The 16,689-nt window shown below is 45.1% G+C and overlaps 1 protein-coding gene across 6 annotated transcripts in view; it reads left to right on the forward strand.

Annotated features, from left to right (window-relative positions):
* Positions 1–6,721: 6,721 nt before the first annotated feature.
* The window catches only part of Plekhh2 (pleckstrin homology domain containing, family H (with MyTH4 domain) member 2), a 110,249-nt gene continuing 100,281 nt past the window's right edge, over positions 6,722–16,689 (forward strand). For 2 of the 6 annotated variants that reach the window (NM_177606.4, NM_001357987.1), the window contains exons 1-2: positions 6,722–6,791; positions 16,523–16,652. In NM_177606.4, coding sequence (NP_808274.2) covers positions 16,530–16,652 — 123 coding nt within the window. In that variant the 5' untranslated portion in view covers positions 6,722–6,791; positions 16,523–16,529. Of the gene's footprint in view, positions 6,792–7,030; positions 7,256–16,522; positions 16,653–16,689 lie in introns of those variants that run through there. The other 4 variants (NM_001357986.1, XM_030249636.1, XM_006523993.4 and 1 more) reach the window with 4 other exon arrangements.

Here is a 16,689-nt window from a genome sequence, read left to right on the forward strand (position 1 = left end):
GTCTTAGCACTGAAGTTCCAAATATAAAATGACGCTATTGCTTTATAACATATGGTTAACTCAAGGAAAAGACATTTAAAAACAAGATGCAAATAATTACTTTTTCATTTCAATTGTTATTTCAAAATGTGGTTGCCAAGTCATCTAGAATTACTTTGCAGAGAACCCAGCCTATCGTGTTCAAGCACTGACTCTCATGTGTTCCTCTCATGGTTACTCTTCCCTGTCTTCATCTGCCTGTCCCTCCGAGTTTCCCACTCTGTGTCTGCTCCTTTGCAAATAATGTTTCCTGCAAGCTTCTATCAAGATTCTAACTTCTATCAAGCACGATAGTACCATACTTAAATCTGATTGATGGGACCAAATACCTTTTTATTCAACCTGCAGGTGACTAAAAGCTTCCACTGTACAGGATCTAGGGTAAAAAAAACTTTAGACAGACAGACGTCCTCAATTATGTTGAGGTGGATCTTGCTCAACACGCCAGTGTTAGCTGTGAGGTTTGAGACTCTCAATGGAAGCTACATCTCAGGACCTATGACTGCCAGGATGGTTCAGTCTCCTTCACAGACATTACTACAACCATTTCTGGCTCATTCACACACATTCATGCCCACTTTGCATGCCTGCTGAGTCTGCTCCTGCCTCGGATACTGTAGTGATAGGGTCCTTTGATGAACTGTGATCTGTAGTAATAGGGTCCTTTGATGAGCTCTGATACTGTAGTAACAGGTCGTTTTGATGAACGAAACCTTGTTTCAGTTCAGGTCCCCTATCCTCACTTGTTAACATTTCCCCAGGCATCTTAAAGATTTTGTCCACTTTGCAGTTACTAAACAGCACATGATAATGTTCTTTTAACATGTCCCTTTCTAACTGTTAGTCTTTGGGGACACTGTGGTCAGTTTTTCTCTGTTTTCTGTTCTTTTTCTTCTGGCATAAGCTGTCATGTTATGCAACACAAAAACAAAAGGGAAGATTTTCAGTTGTCAGCTGGAATAAAAACATCTGCAGTAGGATGATAGTCGTGTGCACATGACATCTGTGTATAACAGACACATATAGAGGTCAGAGGACGGCAGCTTCCTATGTGTATAACAGCTATGTATAGAGGTCAGAGGATGGCAGCTTCCTATGTGTATAACAGCCATGTATAGAGGTCAGAGGACGGCAGCTTTCTGTGTGTATAACAGACATGTATAGAGGTTAGAGGACGGCGGCTTCCTATGTGTATAACAGCCATGTGTAGAGGTCAGAGGACGGCAGCTTTCTGTGTGTATAACAGACATGTTTAGAGGTCAGAGGACGGCAGCTTTCTGTGTGTATAACAGACATGTTTAGAGGTCAGAAGACAGCAGCTTTCTGTGTGTATAACAGCCATGTATAGAGGTATAGAGGTTAGAGGACCGCAGCTTCCTATGTGTATAACAGCCATGTATAGAGGTTAGAGGACGGCAGCTTTCTGTGTGTATAACTGCCATGTATAGAGATTAGAGGACGGCAGCTTCCTGTGTGTATAACAGCCATGTATAGAGGTCAGAGAGGACGGCAGCTTTCTGTGTGTATAACTGCCATGTATAGAGATTAGAGGACGGCAGCTTCCTGTGTGTATAACAGCCATGTATAGAGGTCAGAGGACGGCAGCTTTCTGTGTGTATAACTGCCATGTATAGAGATTAGAGGAGGGCAGCTTCCTGTGTGTATAACAGCCATGTATAGAGGTCAGAGGACGGCAGCTTTCTGTGTGTATAACAGCCATGTATAGAGGTCAGAGGACGGCAGCTTCCTGTGTGTATAACAGCCATGTATAGAGGTCAGAGGACGGCGGCTTTGTAGAGTTGGTTCTCTCATTCTGCCTTTGCGCTCAGCTCACCAGGATTGTCCTGCAGCTACAGGTAAAGTGCCTTTACCCACTGAGCCATGTTCCCAGCCCCACATTTGATATTCCTGTATCACTGGGGCACTAATTCCTTATGTGGCTTTCACATGCAGTGTCTTAAACAACAACAACAACAAACCCACAAAACAAACAAAACACCTTTATGAGGTCTTACTAATGCTCAGTAAACTCTCACGAGCTCTGAAAGTTTCGAGCTTAGCCTGTCACCACTGATGGGTGCTGCCTACAGACACAGTGATAATGAGGATACAGATCACCCAATGGGGTGAGATCAGAGAGTTTTGTCTCCATCAAAACCCAAGGATTGAGAAAGTCATCATGCCCCAAGCACTGGGATATACTGCTATACTTAGGCTATATTTGTTCCCCTAGAGTTCATGAGATAGAAACATGGTAACCAGTGGGGTAGTATTGGTGTGCTGAGATCTTTAGGACACGGGACCTGGGGGAGGTAATTAGGTCATGGTTCTTCCATCATGAGTGAATTTGTACGGTCTAATAGAGGGACAGATTTGTCATGTGCACACGTGTTCCCTCGAGGCCAGTCGTTTTTTAGACTCTGACATTATTTCCCTGCTCTAGTGCTTTCTGTCTTGTGGAACTTCGCCCTCGGCCACACATTCCCACCATGATGTCATCTGCCATGTTTGATGCAACGGCAATAATCTAATCTCCTGTCTTTAGTAACATCAGAAACATTTACATGCCGCACAGTCAGATATTTTATCACCGAAGTCCAAAATGGAGTAAGACTTAACACCAAGCAAGCTGTCTTCCTTGACCACCATTCCACTGGGAGGACACGTTGGTTGTTGTCCTGGCCCCTTTTTATTCAGACGCTTCTTTTAGTTTTAGGATGGCTCATAACACACAGTATTCTGGACTCTGAGACGAGGGGTTTGAGGCAGCTTTCACTGGTGCTGCACGGCAAAGGGGCACATGCAGTGAAAAGCGCAAACCTGGGTTCTGAGCCAAAGCTGCAGTGGGGCTGGAAAGTGCCACCCAGAAGCACCCTGCTTTTGATCTTGACTGAAGTTGTGACAACTGCACTTCCAGAAATCTTTCACTGTTACCAATTTATCTCAATTTCCACATTTAGTTATACGAACCCATATGGGATGTAGCCCATCGTGTGAGAGCTGTCCCATCGCTATAACGTAGTTACGACATTCCCATGTTTGATAGCTATAACATAGTTAAGGGGTACCCATACAATGTGCATCCCTTGGGCTTCTTAGTCCCCACACCAGACCATGAATCCTGACTCCGAGTTCTAACTCGAATCTGGTTACAGTGTGAGAAGCCCTTTCTTCACAGCCTCTGATGGGCGCGGACTCACTTTCCTTCCAGCCCTCTCTGCTATTCTCCCCATCTCAAGTGCTCCTGGTGCCATGTCCGTGTCCTTTATTCAGTCCCTCTGGTATATTAGTCTCCTCTTAACCACAAAGCCTGGTACCTGCTGTTCTCCCTATCCACAATGCGCTTCCTATCATCCCTTGATTGTTCCTGGTTAATTTTCTCAGACCTCATCTCAAAATAAATAAATAAATAAATAAATAAATAAATAAATTTAAAAAGAAGAAGAAGAAGAGGTCAAGAAAGGCGTCTTGACTTCTGAGCATGAAATATCTCCTGTGCATCACTGAGCTGTGTGATATCACGGGCATTTCCCTCACAGTGCCTAGTGAGTGTATGTGTTTAATGAACATTCATCTTTCTTCCTAGGATGGAACTCTAGGAACACAGAGGATCCAGCTGATGGATTTTGTTCCCCTTTGTATTCCTTATAACACGGAGCCTGGGATCTCACAAGTAGCCAATGAAATGCATCCCTCTCTGCCTTTGTCTATCATCTAATAAATATTTATGGTGTCCTTGCTGAGTGCCAGGCACTGTGCTACAAGCGGGGCATTCACTAAGACAAGAACCAGTGTTTCTGCTCTCACATCTCTTATCATCATGTGAAAGAGGAAGCCAGTATGACTTTGCTACAGAAACCAGACTGTAGCTACCGAGGCAAATAAGTGACTAAGGCACACACAGCCATGGACAGTTAAGAGGGCTGATCAGGGAATTTCTATCTTCTTCCACTTAATATAGAAAACAAAAAAATGAGAAAGCCATGCCTGTGGGTGCATTTGAAAATACATGTGTTTGAAAATACACATGACTGCACAGAGGCCAGAGGTCAGAGGTCATCAGGTACCCTCCTTGCTTGCCTTCCACTTTATCTTTCGAGACAGACGGAGCCGTACACTGAACTTGGAGCTCACTGACTTGGCTGGGCGCCCACTGAGCTCCAGGAGTCTGGCTCAGCATCCCCATAACTGGGGACCACTCTACCCAGCTTGTACATGCCTGATGAGGACCCACTCCTGCTGTGTGGCAGGCACTTGACCTCTAAGCCATCTCTCCTGCCCCTAAAAATACCTTTGAGTTTTATCATAAAACACACAACTCACCCATTTGAGTTATACATGGTCATGGCTTTTAGTGTAGTCAGAGATGTACAGGTATGGAACTTTCCAGAGACACTTTGATTACTCACCCTTCAAAGCACTTCATCCCCCACATACCAGTGGTTCTCAACCTTCCTGATGCTGTGAGCCTTTAACACAGCTCCCATGTGCTGACCCCAACCATAAAGTATTCTAGTTGCTACTTCATAACTACAATGTTGCTACTGTTGTGAATCACAATGTAAACATCTGTGTTTTCCAATAGTTTTAGATGACCCCTGTGAAGGGTTGTTTAACCCTCGAAGAGGTTGCAACCCACAGGTTGAGAACTACTGCCCTAGACGAACACCTGCATCTTTCTCAGCCCAGGGTAATGATGAATCCACTTCTCTGAGCATCCCATATTTACGGAATCATACAATATTTCCAATTTTGTGATTAGCTCTTTTCATTTAGTGTATTTTCCAAGGCTTATTCAACCCGTAGCTTGATTTCTCTCCCTCATCACCCTGTCTGTCTTTCAGTCTCACCCTGTCTGTCTTTCAGTCTCACCCTGTCTGTCTTTCAGTCTCTCGAACCTCAGGTTCACTATGTAGCTGACAATGAGCTTGATCCTTTTAGGTCCGGGCCGCCCAGCTTCCACCTCTTTTTAGCTCTGAATACTATTCCATCCTATCATGTGGAGCTTGGGGTTTTTGGTTGTTTGCTTTGGTTTTGTTTTCTACGGCCAGAAAAAGGAAGCTACTGCACCTTTAAAAAAAATCATAGCCAAATTCAGTTTGTCATGTTTCTAGAAAAAGGTGACTGTAAGTAAATATTGGCTGAGCCTTACAAAGATGGCAGTCATGTTGAGAAAGCTGCTTTTTATGACTGAACGTATTCACTCAGCTCACTAGTCTATTTAGTGTTTCTGACTCACAAACGGAAGTGATTCTATTTTGGCATCCTCCGTCTTTCTCTTGTTGGGTCTCTGCTGACTTGCTGTGCTAAATTATGCAAGTTACTTTAACTGTTGATTTAACTCCCGCATGCTCTGTAAAATGAGCCCAGTCCAGCCTGCTTGTTTGCCAAGGCTGTTTGGAGACAATTTTTCATATGCTATGCATCATCAGCTCCCACAGAAGGCAGAAAGAATTTGATGTGTGGGGGTTGTCTGGGATCCAGTCCAAAATTAGTGCTCATCTGGAAGAAACATGGACGCCTGGTGCTTGCTTGCTGGCCTTATTTGTTTTCACTTAGGGCTTTCCCTCTAAGGAACTTTGCAAAATTTATCACTTTAGTATTTTTTATATATATATATAAGGTTGGCTTTTTCTTTTGTAAAAAGACTGAAGTGGGAAAAGCCTTCTGATGCCTTCTATTAGTGAACTGTGTATCAAAGAGAGCAATTTGTCTGACCTAGTTTGATGACCTGGGGAAGGATTACCTCTAACATCCAGAATTTGTCCCTCTCCTCCCACTCCCCTCCCCTTCCCTCCCCTTCCCTCCCCTCTCCTCCCTCTCCCCTCTCTCTGGTCCCTTAACAACTCCCAAGACTGGCCTCTTTAGGCCCCTGCTTGGGATGTGAAATCCAACCAGATTTATCATTCATGTGCTCACGCAATATGCTTTTGTGCGATTTGCAAAAGAACATAACAGCTCCTCCCTTTGAAATGCTTGCTGGCCTACAGTGGCAATAGTAGGTCAGGCAAACGTGTGCACTCACTCCAAGAGAGGCAAAAAACCGGACGTTCTGAGGGCAAAAAACGGGAGCAGAGGTTTCCACTATGTGGGGCAGTCTGGAGACTCACTGGGCTGAGAGGAGAGATAGAACTTTTAAAGGTGGGAAGGAAACAGCATGTCAATGCTCCCAGCTGGATTCCTCAGACCTCAGACCACAGTCACCCGAGGTGTGAGCAGCAGCTGTAAAAACTAAACTTGCACAACTACGAGGGAGGTTTTTCAGGCTACACACGGAATCCGTTCTTGGCCATTTAAACCCAACCTGGAAGACAATAAAGGCCTTGGCAAAGTGCACACTTACACTAGTTAATGTAGAAAGACAGACTGGCCAGAGGAGAGAGTTCACGCCTAGAGACAATGCAACAGGATGGTCCATAGGTCCAATCGAGGCAAAAGGAATGGAAAAGAGGTGACTAAGTGCTTCATCAGGCCTTAAAATCTAGGTGTGGGGAAGGCAGTGGGAATACCTCTTGGGTCAGGGCTCTTTACTCCGAGGGGCACCGGGAGGAGCTAGAGTTATAAACACCTCCTCCAGTGACGCCAGGTGGTCGGCTGCGTCTTCCGATTAGCTACTCCGGCCGCCAATCCCGCAGGAGGCGGCGCTGTCCCGGCCGCTCGGAGCTCCGAGTGCGGTCGGCGCGGGCTGAGAGCCGGGGAAGCCGGCGGAGCCGGGTGACTGGCGAGCCGGAACATCAGGCGCCGCCGCAGAGGTAGGCAGGTGGGCAGAGCGCGGGGTCCAGCGTCCTCGGGGACCGAGCCTCCCGGGTTCCTTACCCCGGGAACCAGGGCGTCCTGGGTTGCCGGCGAGGAAGGGGTCGGCGGGGTCGGCGGAGTGGGACAGGGATGCAGCGCAGGACGCCTCGCGCCCTGGCTCGGCCGGGTCCCGGGTCGCCCGCAGGAGCTGGCTGGGGACGGCTCTACGTTCCTCGGGCTCCTGTGACGTTCTGTTAGAAAAGCAGGGCCCCTGGCTTGTGGTACCGCTGGGGGTCGTCGGGTAGGGGAGCTGCGGGGCAGCCCCGCGTCCCCGCGCGCCTTGGGTCCCATCGGCGATGCAACAGTTCGGCCTGCGCTTCTGATGAGCCGTGCTTTGAGGGGACCCCGGGACCACAGTTCTCCAGCTTTTCATTTTTAACACCTCTGCTTGCCCGACCGCCCGACGCCAGAGCGCCCTAAGGTGACATACCCCGAAACGAATCTGTCCCCGGAGGAGTTGAGGCACCCTGCCTTGCAAAAACTCTCCTCTAGCCCGGCTACCTGAGGGTCACTGGCTTCTTTGTGAAAGTTCCAGTCTTTGCAAGCCTGGACCTCATAGGCTGTGTGTGTGTGTCCAGGAGGAGTGTGGAGGAGAAGGCTGTTCTGGGCAGTGCCGCTGAAGGGCAGGCATGCCCCAAGTAGGGCTAGGTGCTAAGGTTCTTTGAACAAGCATGCTTCAGCCTAGTTAAAGACATCTTTTCTGCATTGGGGGTAGGCAGGACATAACCTACAACCCAACTGTTCTAAAGAATATATAGGCTTTAGGGGATTATCTAAATTCCATCAGTGTGAGTCTAGGTAGTAACTTTCCTTCTTCCCTCCCTCGCTCTTTCCCTCTCTCCCTTCCTCCCTTCCCAGGACTTTAGTCTTTTCAAACCTCTCCCACCCCCTTTTAGGAGCTGGAAAAGAAACAGGAAGTCAGAGATTCAGAGAAAAGAGCGTTCACTCCACAACTATAAACAGTTTATTTTGTGCCAGTAAATATTTCCGAAGTCACTGGAAGTCTTTGGAAAACCTCAGTTTTTGTCTGCCCCCTGCAGAGAAGGTAGATCCCCTTAGAGTTCAAAACTTAGAGAGGACATTTTTAGAAGTGGAAGCCATACAGTCCTGTCACTAGGGACGTTGAAAGTGTTGAGAATTCCCATTCTTAGCCAGCCAAGGTGGAGCTCTGCTGGGTTACAGCTGCCTTCTACCTAGATACAGAATTACAGAGGGACCCAGGACGCCTCTTGTCTGGACCTTGAGCTATCACAAAACCAAACTGAAGTCTTGAATTTCTTTTTATTATGACCTGGTTGTTGGGCACCAAAGATGTCAGATGCATGTTTGGTCATCTTTAAGCTTTTCTACTTCATCATAAAAATGTATAATTACAACAACTAAAGACAAATAGATGTAGTTAACTTTGAATTTTCTTGTATTGTTACCTAGGTATCTCTACCTGGCAAAGTGTAAGAGATATGTACTGTACTTTTCGTAGTTGGGGTTAACAGTTACTTCTCTATTATTTGAGTTATTGGTGAGATTCCTGGCAGGGATAACAACTAATAATAAATGGTTAAATCTGTAAATGTGTTCTTAGTATATATCCATTTTTGTTTGTATATATTCTTTTTAATTGGGATATAATTCACAAATCATAAAATCGACCCTTTGACAGGGGATTGGGGCATATTTGCGCAGTTATCACTATCCAGTTAGAGAATAGTGTCTTCCTGCCCACTAAGAAACTCTAGTCCAGTGCTTCTCAACCTGTGGGTCGAGACCTTTTTGGAGTAGAATAACCCTTTCTCAGAGGTCACTTAAAACAATCAGAAAACACATGTATGTTATGATTCATAACAGTAGCAAAACTGTAGTTATAAGTAGCACACCACACGAAGCCCGTCTCGGGCCAGTTCACCCCATAGCTGCTGCTGTTCCTTGGTGGTTACCCCTTAGTACCGCTCTCTCCAAGATCCTGCTGCAGCAACCGCGTCGTGCCAGACCTCACCCAACTTGTCCCCAAGAACACTTCAGTCCTTGTGCTTCTACTGCACAAGGCTCAGCTGTTCACCCTGACACCTTCATGCCTTCAAAACCATCTGGGTGACTCTATACATTACCAAGTTTGTCCGCCAGCATGAGATGCAGCCTTGGCTTTCTCTGGACCACAGCTTCTGTGCGCTGACTCTGAGGACATATTCCCAGTAAAATTTACCTCAGTATTGCTGGTCTCTAAATCGCTGGTAAAATCTCAGCTCTAGCTAACCAGCATTGATTGCCCAGGTAAAGCAAAGGTCTTACTTCAGGGGCTCTGGTCCCTTCTATCAGGCTGATTCTTCAACCCCAGCTGTCCAGATTCTTAAACCAAAGTATCGAATGATCCCAATAAAGTTTTTAAGGTACTCTGTTAGTGGCAACTTGTAATTTTTTGTTGCGGTTTTCCTCCTTAGCCCAGCTAGCTCCCAAATAATTGAGACTGCACTATTCTATTTCTTTAACAAGCTTTAAGGGCACACCAGCCAGGCAATATCACTCTATTTTAATCCTCTCAGCTAATCTGGATACTTCCTAGTCAGAATCCCAGTGATGCTTGCATTTTAGCACCGATCTGGCGATCTGGGCTCTTCATGTTTTCTCATGGTGTCTCCTTGACTCTCCCCTTGTGGAATCCCCACTTTCTCTCTTTCCTTCCCTCTTCCCCATGCTGGGAAGAAGTCCAACCCTATTCTCTCCCCTGCTCAGTCATTGACTGATCATCCTTTTCATTGACCAATCAGAGAACAGATGAGGAGCAATGCCTACACAACGTTGAGGCCAGAGATACTTAGAATAAGGACTGCAATCAGATATGGGGGGTCCAGAAATCAGCATTTGAAAAATGCAAGGATAATTTTTACATGGTGCACAATAACGTTATGCCTACTGTACTCTCAAACTTCCTTCTGGAACTTCACAAGCCAGGCCTCCAGTGTCTTTATCACTTGCAACATTGTCATCTCTCAGGCTCCCAAGAACAGCTTGCTGAGCTCTGAGCGCTCAATGGCTTTTCCAAACTCTTTGCACAACCCTCCTTAAAAAAAACAAATCAAAACAAAAACAAAACAAAACAATAATAACAAAAGCATAGCTTGGGAGCAGATGTAGAGAACCATTAGGCCAAACTCAGAGAACCCCACAGAAGAGGGGTCAGAAGGTTTGTAGGAGGCAGAGGGGTCAAAGACACCACAAGAACCCAGCCCACATAATCAACTAAGCAGGGCTTTTAGGGACTCACAGACATTGAACCAACAAGCAGGGAGCCTGCTTGCATCTGAGCTAGGTCCCCGACATATATGTTAACAGTTGTGTAGCTTGGTCTTCTTGCAGGACTCCTAACAGTGGGAGTGGGAGGGTGTCTCTGTCTCTTTCAGCTGCTCCACAGACCTTTTTTCTTCTACTGGGTTGCCTTGTCCAGCCTTTATATGGGCGTGTGTGCCTAGTCTTATTGCATCCTGTTTATGGCATGTTCCATTGATGTCTCTGGTAGGCCTGCTCTTTTCTGAAGGGAAACGGAGGAGGAGGAGGAGGAGGAGGAGGAGGGGAGGGGGGAGGGGGAGGAGGAGGAGAGGAGGAGAGGAGCAGATCTGGGAAGGTGGAAGAAGGACTGGGAGAAGAAGTGGTGGAGGGAGAGGAAACTGCAATTGGGATGTCATATATGAAAGAAGAATAAATTAAAAAAATATGGTCAGGTTGATTATAGCAATAGTACATGTTCTGGTCCAATTTCTGCCTTAGTTAAGGTTTCTATTGCTGTGATAAAACACTGTGGCCAAAAGCAACTTGGGGAGGAAAGGGCCTTTATTTATATTTATTTATTTATTTATTTATTTATTTATTTATTTATTTATTCATTCATTCATTCATTCATTCATTCATTTATTTATTTATTTATAAAGCTGGCAATGTATAGATCATACACTCCGTCTCTGAGGGGAGTCAGTGCAGGAACCTTCAGACAGGACTGAAGTAGAGGCCAATGAGGAATTCTGCTTACTGTTTTTTGTCCTCATAGCTAGCTCAGCCTGGCTTCTTACACAGCTAGTGACCGCCAGGGGTGGCCTTGCCCCACCCCCACGGCCTGAGCCCACCTACGTCAATCATCAGTCTAGAAAGTATCCTACAGCTTGCCTACTCAGGGAGGAATTTGCTCGGTTGAGGTTTGAATCAGGTTTCATCCTTGCATGGCAAGCACTTGGCCAAGCAAGCCCCTGATTTTGCCTACTTTTTTTTTTTTTTTTTTTTTCCATTTTTTATTAGGTATTTAACTCATTTACATTTCCAATGCTATACCAAAAGTCCCCCATATCCACCCACCCCCACTCCCCTGCCCACCCACTCCCCCTTTTTGGCCCTGGTATTCCCCTGTACTGGGGCATATAAAGTTTGCAAGTCCAATGGGCCTCTCTTTCCAGTGATGGCCGACTAGGCCATCTTTTGATATATATGCAGCTAGAGTCAAGAGCTCCGGGGTACTGGTTAGCTCATAATGTTGTTCCACCTATAGGGTTGCAGATCCCTTTAGCTCCTTGGCTACTTTCTCTAGCTCCTCCATTGGGAGCCCTATGATCCATCCATTAGCTGACTGTGAGCATCCACTTCTGTGTTTGCTGGGCCCCGGCCTACTTTTTGTCTCTGACTCTTTTACCTGCTTTTGGGACCCCCACCTTTTTTTTTCTCATACTGGGTTGCCTCATCCAGCCTGAATAAGAGTGGAGGTGCCTGGTCTTACTACAACTTGATATGTCGAGTTTGGTTGGTAGCCTGCCCTTTTCTGAAAAGAGATGGAAGAGGAGTGGGTTTGTAGGGGGAGGGGCAGAGGACAAGTTGGGGGGGGCAGGCTGGGAGGAGAGGAAGGGAGGGGCAAGTGCAGTCACAGATGTATAAAGTAATAGTAATAAAAATTAGAATAAGATTGTCCTCTTTTGTTTTGTGTTTGAGATGGGGTCTTGCTATGTAACTCTGTCTGTCCTGGAACTCACTGTGTAGACCAGGCTGGCCTTGAACTTATAGAGATCTGCCTGCTTCTACTTCCTTAGTGCTGCGTTTAAAGGTGTGTGCCGCTCAATCTGGAAGGTTGTTTGTGTTGCTGATTAAGTTGTTTGAATCGTTTCCATATTCTGGGCACATCTCTTCTCACATACCTGATTTTCAAATCTTTTTCTGTCGGTCTGTAGGCTATTTTTGCAAGTTCTTCATTGTGTCCTTAAAGGCCCATAATTCCTAAATTTTTGATGAGGTTCCATGTATCTATTTTGCGATTTCTTAGAGCGGTGGGTTACATTTAAGCCTTTGATACATTTAATGCTAATGTGTGTATCTGGGATGAGGGAAGGGGACCACATTCGTTCTTCTGCATCTGGCTAGCTAGTTGCACCACTTCATATCCTCTTTCCTGTTCAGTGGTCTTGGTCCCTTTTCAGAAAGAAATTGATTGTAATCACAAGGTTGTATTTCTGGACTCAACCTTATTCACTAATGTCTCTCTTCATTTAACTATCTTGGGTACTGTAGCGCTTTGTATCTAGTTTTGAAGTTTGAATAAGTGACTCTTTAAGCCCTTCAAGCTTGTTTTGGTCCCTAAGGTGAATTTTAGGATAGTTTACCAATCTCCCCCACACCAAATCAGTTGGAATATTCAGTTACTGCATTACTCAACCATTTGAGTCCTGTCAACTGCACAGATTGCAATCCATCCACGCTCCATGTCTTCATTTCTTTAGACTGATATTTTCTCTTGATGACATGTAGTTTTCAAAGTACCAATCTTGCCCTTGCTTTGTTGAGCTCACTCCTAAGTGTCTTATTCATTGTCATGCTATCATAAATGGAATATTTTATTAATTTTCGGGTTTTTCTTTGCTAGCATATAGAACTTGATTTTTGCATGTTGATGTTGTTTTCTGAAACATCACTCAGTAGCTCTAATAGGTTCTGTGTGTATATATGTGTTTTTGTGTTTTTCTTAGAATTTTTTAAGTATGTGATCTGTGACTGTGCACAGCCTCTGAAAATAGTTTTACTTCCCTTTAAAATCTAAATCTAGAAACTTTTCTGTTTGTTTGTTTGTTTGTCTGTTTGTTTTTCTTACCTAGCCCAGACAGGTTAGTCTGTGTATTCCCTACTGTCCTGGAACTCAGAGATCTTCTGCCCTTAAAGGCATGCCCCACCACCGGCCAGCTGACACGTTTTATTTTATTCTTGCCTTGGCTAGATCTCTCATATAATGTAGGGCACAAGTAGTAAGAACAGACACCTTTGTCTTTTGTTGAGTCCCAGGAGGAAGCTCTCAGTCACTGTTGAGTGTGTCTGTTGGGAGCTGCAGGCTTTTGGAGATTCCCTTACCAGGGTGAAGAATTTCCTTCCTCTTGCAAGGGTGTTGAATGCTTTCCTTAGGAAGAGATTTCGGGTTTTGTCAGACTTTTTCCTGGCTTGTCGAAATGATCATGTATGTCTTGTCCTTTATTCTAGTTATATGGCACATTGCCTTGGTTTATCTTCGAATGTTGAAAAGTATTTAATGTACTGTTTATGCTATTTTTAAAACTATAGGCTAAGAATATAAGTTATTGGCAGAGCACGTGTCTGCCCTGCAGAGAGTTCAGATCTCAGCAAATCAAGACAAACACTTTACACTGGGACACGAGCAAGTTCCTCTGACCACAGAGGAAAACTTACCCAGCATGAAATAGAGGCATTGCGTGAGGTAGAACAGCGGCCGTATCTCTCTGCAGAGTCGTTTGAGTGGTTTAAGAATTAAGAATATTTCTTTTCTTACAGCTTTTTATTGTTTAATATTTTATCTGTGTTTTCTTTCTCCAATCCCCTCTAAAGCGAAAGGTGAAGTCACAATAGAATGTAGAAATTTGTGATACCAAGATGAAACATTAATAGTAAATGCGAATTGGTAAATGAAAATGTCGTTCACAAAGCTAATATTTAAAAAAGAAAGAAAGGAAGGAAGGAAGGGAGGAAGGAAGGAAGGAAGGAAGGAAGGAAGGAAGGAAGAAATTAGTAGGGGTGGGATTTATAAAAGCAGGAGAATTTTCTCCACCTCTTCAGTGATGTTTCTGCAGTCTGTGGCCAGGATCTAGCGATGTCTAAAAAGTTTGCAGTGGTTAGGGGTGACTGTAACAAAAATTGCTGCCTTTGTAGAACAATTCATTTGTATTTGTTTGTTTCTAAATTATGGAATAATTCGTTATTAAAATGAAAGCTACTTTAAGCAAAAATCATTTATCTTTGTGCTTAAGGAAAACAATTGTCAAGCTAGTCTTTTGTAGCTTGCAGGATTTTTCTTTGTTAGTTTTGTTGGTTTTCTTTTGAGATGGTCTAACTATGTAGTCTTGGCTGGCCTGGAACCCAGAACTTATAGTGTAGCCCAGGAGAGCCTTGGATATACCATAATCTTCCTGCCTCAGCCGGTCTTGTGCTAGGATGACAAAGGGAGTTTGCAATGGAGTTTTTAAGATTTGGCATAAAATAACCTCAGAAGATAGAGGGAGAGAGGGATCTGGGAGGAAGAGAGGAGGGGGAGGGGAAAGGGGGCTGGTTCAGATACAGGAGATGGGGGAGAAGTACAGAGAATCAGGAATTTGAAAGGAGGTGTGTAGCAGTGGGGGAGGGGGAACTGGAGAGAGCCACTAGAAAGTCTCAGATGCCAGGGACCCGAGAGGGTCCCAGAACCCAACAGAGAGGACATTAGCCGAAATACCCAACAAAGGAGAGATAGAACCTGTGGAGACCATATCCAGTGGATAGCTACTGCCCCCAGTTGAGGGCTACCCACCCACTTCAAAAATTCCAGAATTCCAGAATTCCTCCTGTCAAAAGTAAATTCAGGGACAAAGAGTGGAGCAGAGACTGAAGGAAAGGCCACCCAGAGACTGCCCCACCTAGGGATCCATCCCATCTGCTGACACCAAACCCAGACACTATTGCTGATGCCAAGAAGAACTTGCTGACAGAAGCCTGATATAGCTGTCCCCCAAGAGGCTCTGCCAGAGCCTGACCAATACAGATGTGGATGCCCACAGCCAAACATCCCTGACTAAGTGCAGGGACCCCAGTGGAAGAGTTAGGGCAAGGACTGTAGGAGCTGAAGGGGTTTGCAATCCCATAGGAAGAACAATATTATCAATCAATCAGATGCCCCCAAAGCTCCCAGAATCTAAACTACCAACCAGAGAGTACACATGGAGGGACCCAAGTTTCCAGCTGGATATGTAGCAGAGGATGGCCTTCTTGGGCATCAATGGGAGAAGTCCTTGGTCCTGTGGTGGCTTGATGTAGGGGAATGCTAGGGTGCTGAGTGGGGAGTGGTTGGGTGAGTGGGGGAGCACCCTCACTGTGGCAGGGGGATGGGGTGGGGATAGGGGGTTTGTGGAGGGGAAAATGGAAAAAGGGATAACATTTGAAATGCAAATAAATAAAACAACCAATAAAAATATGGAAAGCGATTTGGCATATGTTTAGGAAACAGGCTATATTACCGTCAATACTGGGGGAGTCTGAGCCCTTGTCATCATGTGTTCTCTTAGGCTGGGGACTTGGTTCCTTTGGGAAATCCATTCCTAATGCAGATTCCGTCAGTTCATGGCCAAGGTCATTCAGAAATACAATTAGGTCCCAAACCATTAATAAACATTCAAAACTACTTTCATAGATCCCAGAGCCAGGAGCATCCAGGCTGCTGAAGTCAGTAGTCCTTTAGACTTGCAAGACAGTCTCCCTGGCCTAGATCTTCCTCCCTCCGGTGACGCTTCCCCTGGAATTAATCTCCTTCAAAGGGGCAGCTAATATTATAGAAAACACTGAGTCAGCCAGGCAGTTGAGTGGTGGTGCACGCCTTTAATGCCAGCACTCAGGAGGCAGAGGCAGGTGGATGTCTGAATTTGAGGCCAGCTTTGTCTAGAGAGTGAGTTCCAGGACAGCCAGGACTACACAGAGAAACCCTGTCTCAGAAAACAAAACAAAACAAAACACACACACAAAAACAAAAAAAAACAAAAACAAAAAAAACCCAAACAAACCAAAACACTGAGTCCAGATATACTAAATGTAGATGATTCTAATTTTCATCTTCATCTGTTTCCTCTTTCTCCCTGAAATGCAAATGTATTTGTCAGGCCTCTAATAACGTCCCTGGTCAGAGAAGACAGAGGCTTTCTGGCCTGGACCCAGATGAATCAATCCAAACTTGTACCAGGCCATCATTCTAGCGCAAATCTAAACTGTAATTCTAGCACAGGTATGGTATTTCCATAGGTTATTTTTGCCGTATTACCAATACATTGTGGCAAATCTGAATGTGAATCATGAGTGGCTATTTTAAAGTCTTACCTGTTAGGAAGAGTTACTTTACAATAGTCTGCGTCTGGGCTGTGCTATCGCAGGTTAGAGTTCTTTTGGAAGCAACGCTGGTTCATTTGCCCCTCACAGCTTGTCCACGAGGCCTGTGATTGTTCGCATCCCTCTGTCCTTTAGCATGGGTAAACTGAGACAGAAAATTAAGCACCCCAGTATGGCTTCCAGCCTTGACATCTTGTCTGTCATTTAATTCTCCAAACTATAGCACAGAATCTAAGACTTGTGTGTGGATGGCATTCAGTACATTATTGGGTCATTTCTTGGATTAACTGTTCTCTCCCCCACCCCCTTCTCTCAGAAGAACTATGGAGGAGCCCTCTGAGCCAGAAGGACTAATAGACTGGAAAGAGCGCTGCGTAGCTCTGGAGGCTCAGCTCATGAAATTCCGAGTTCAAGCAAGCAAGATCCGCGAGCTCTTAGCAGACAAAGTAAGGCTTCCCCAGAACCTTCATTCCTGTAGGTTAT

Source organism: Mus musculus, chromosome 17, assembly GCF_000001635.26.
Source record: "Mus musculus strain C57BL/6J chromosome 17, GRCm38.p6 C57BL/6J".
Lineage (NCBI taxonomy): Eukaryota > Metazoa > Chordata > Mammalia > Rodentia > Muridae > Mus > Mus musculus.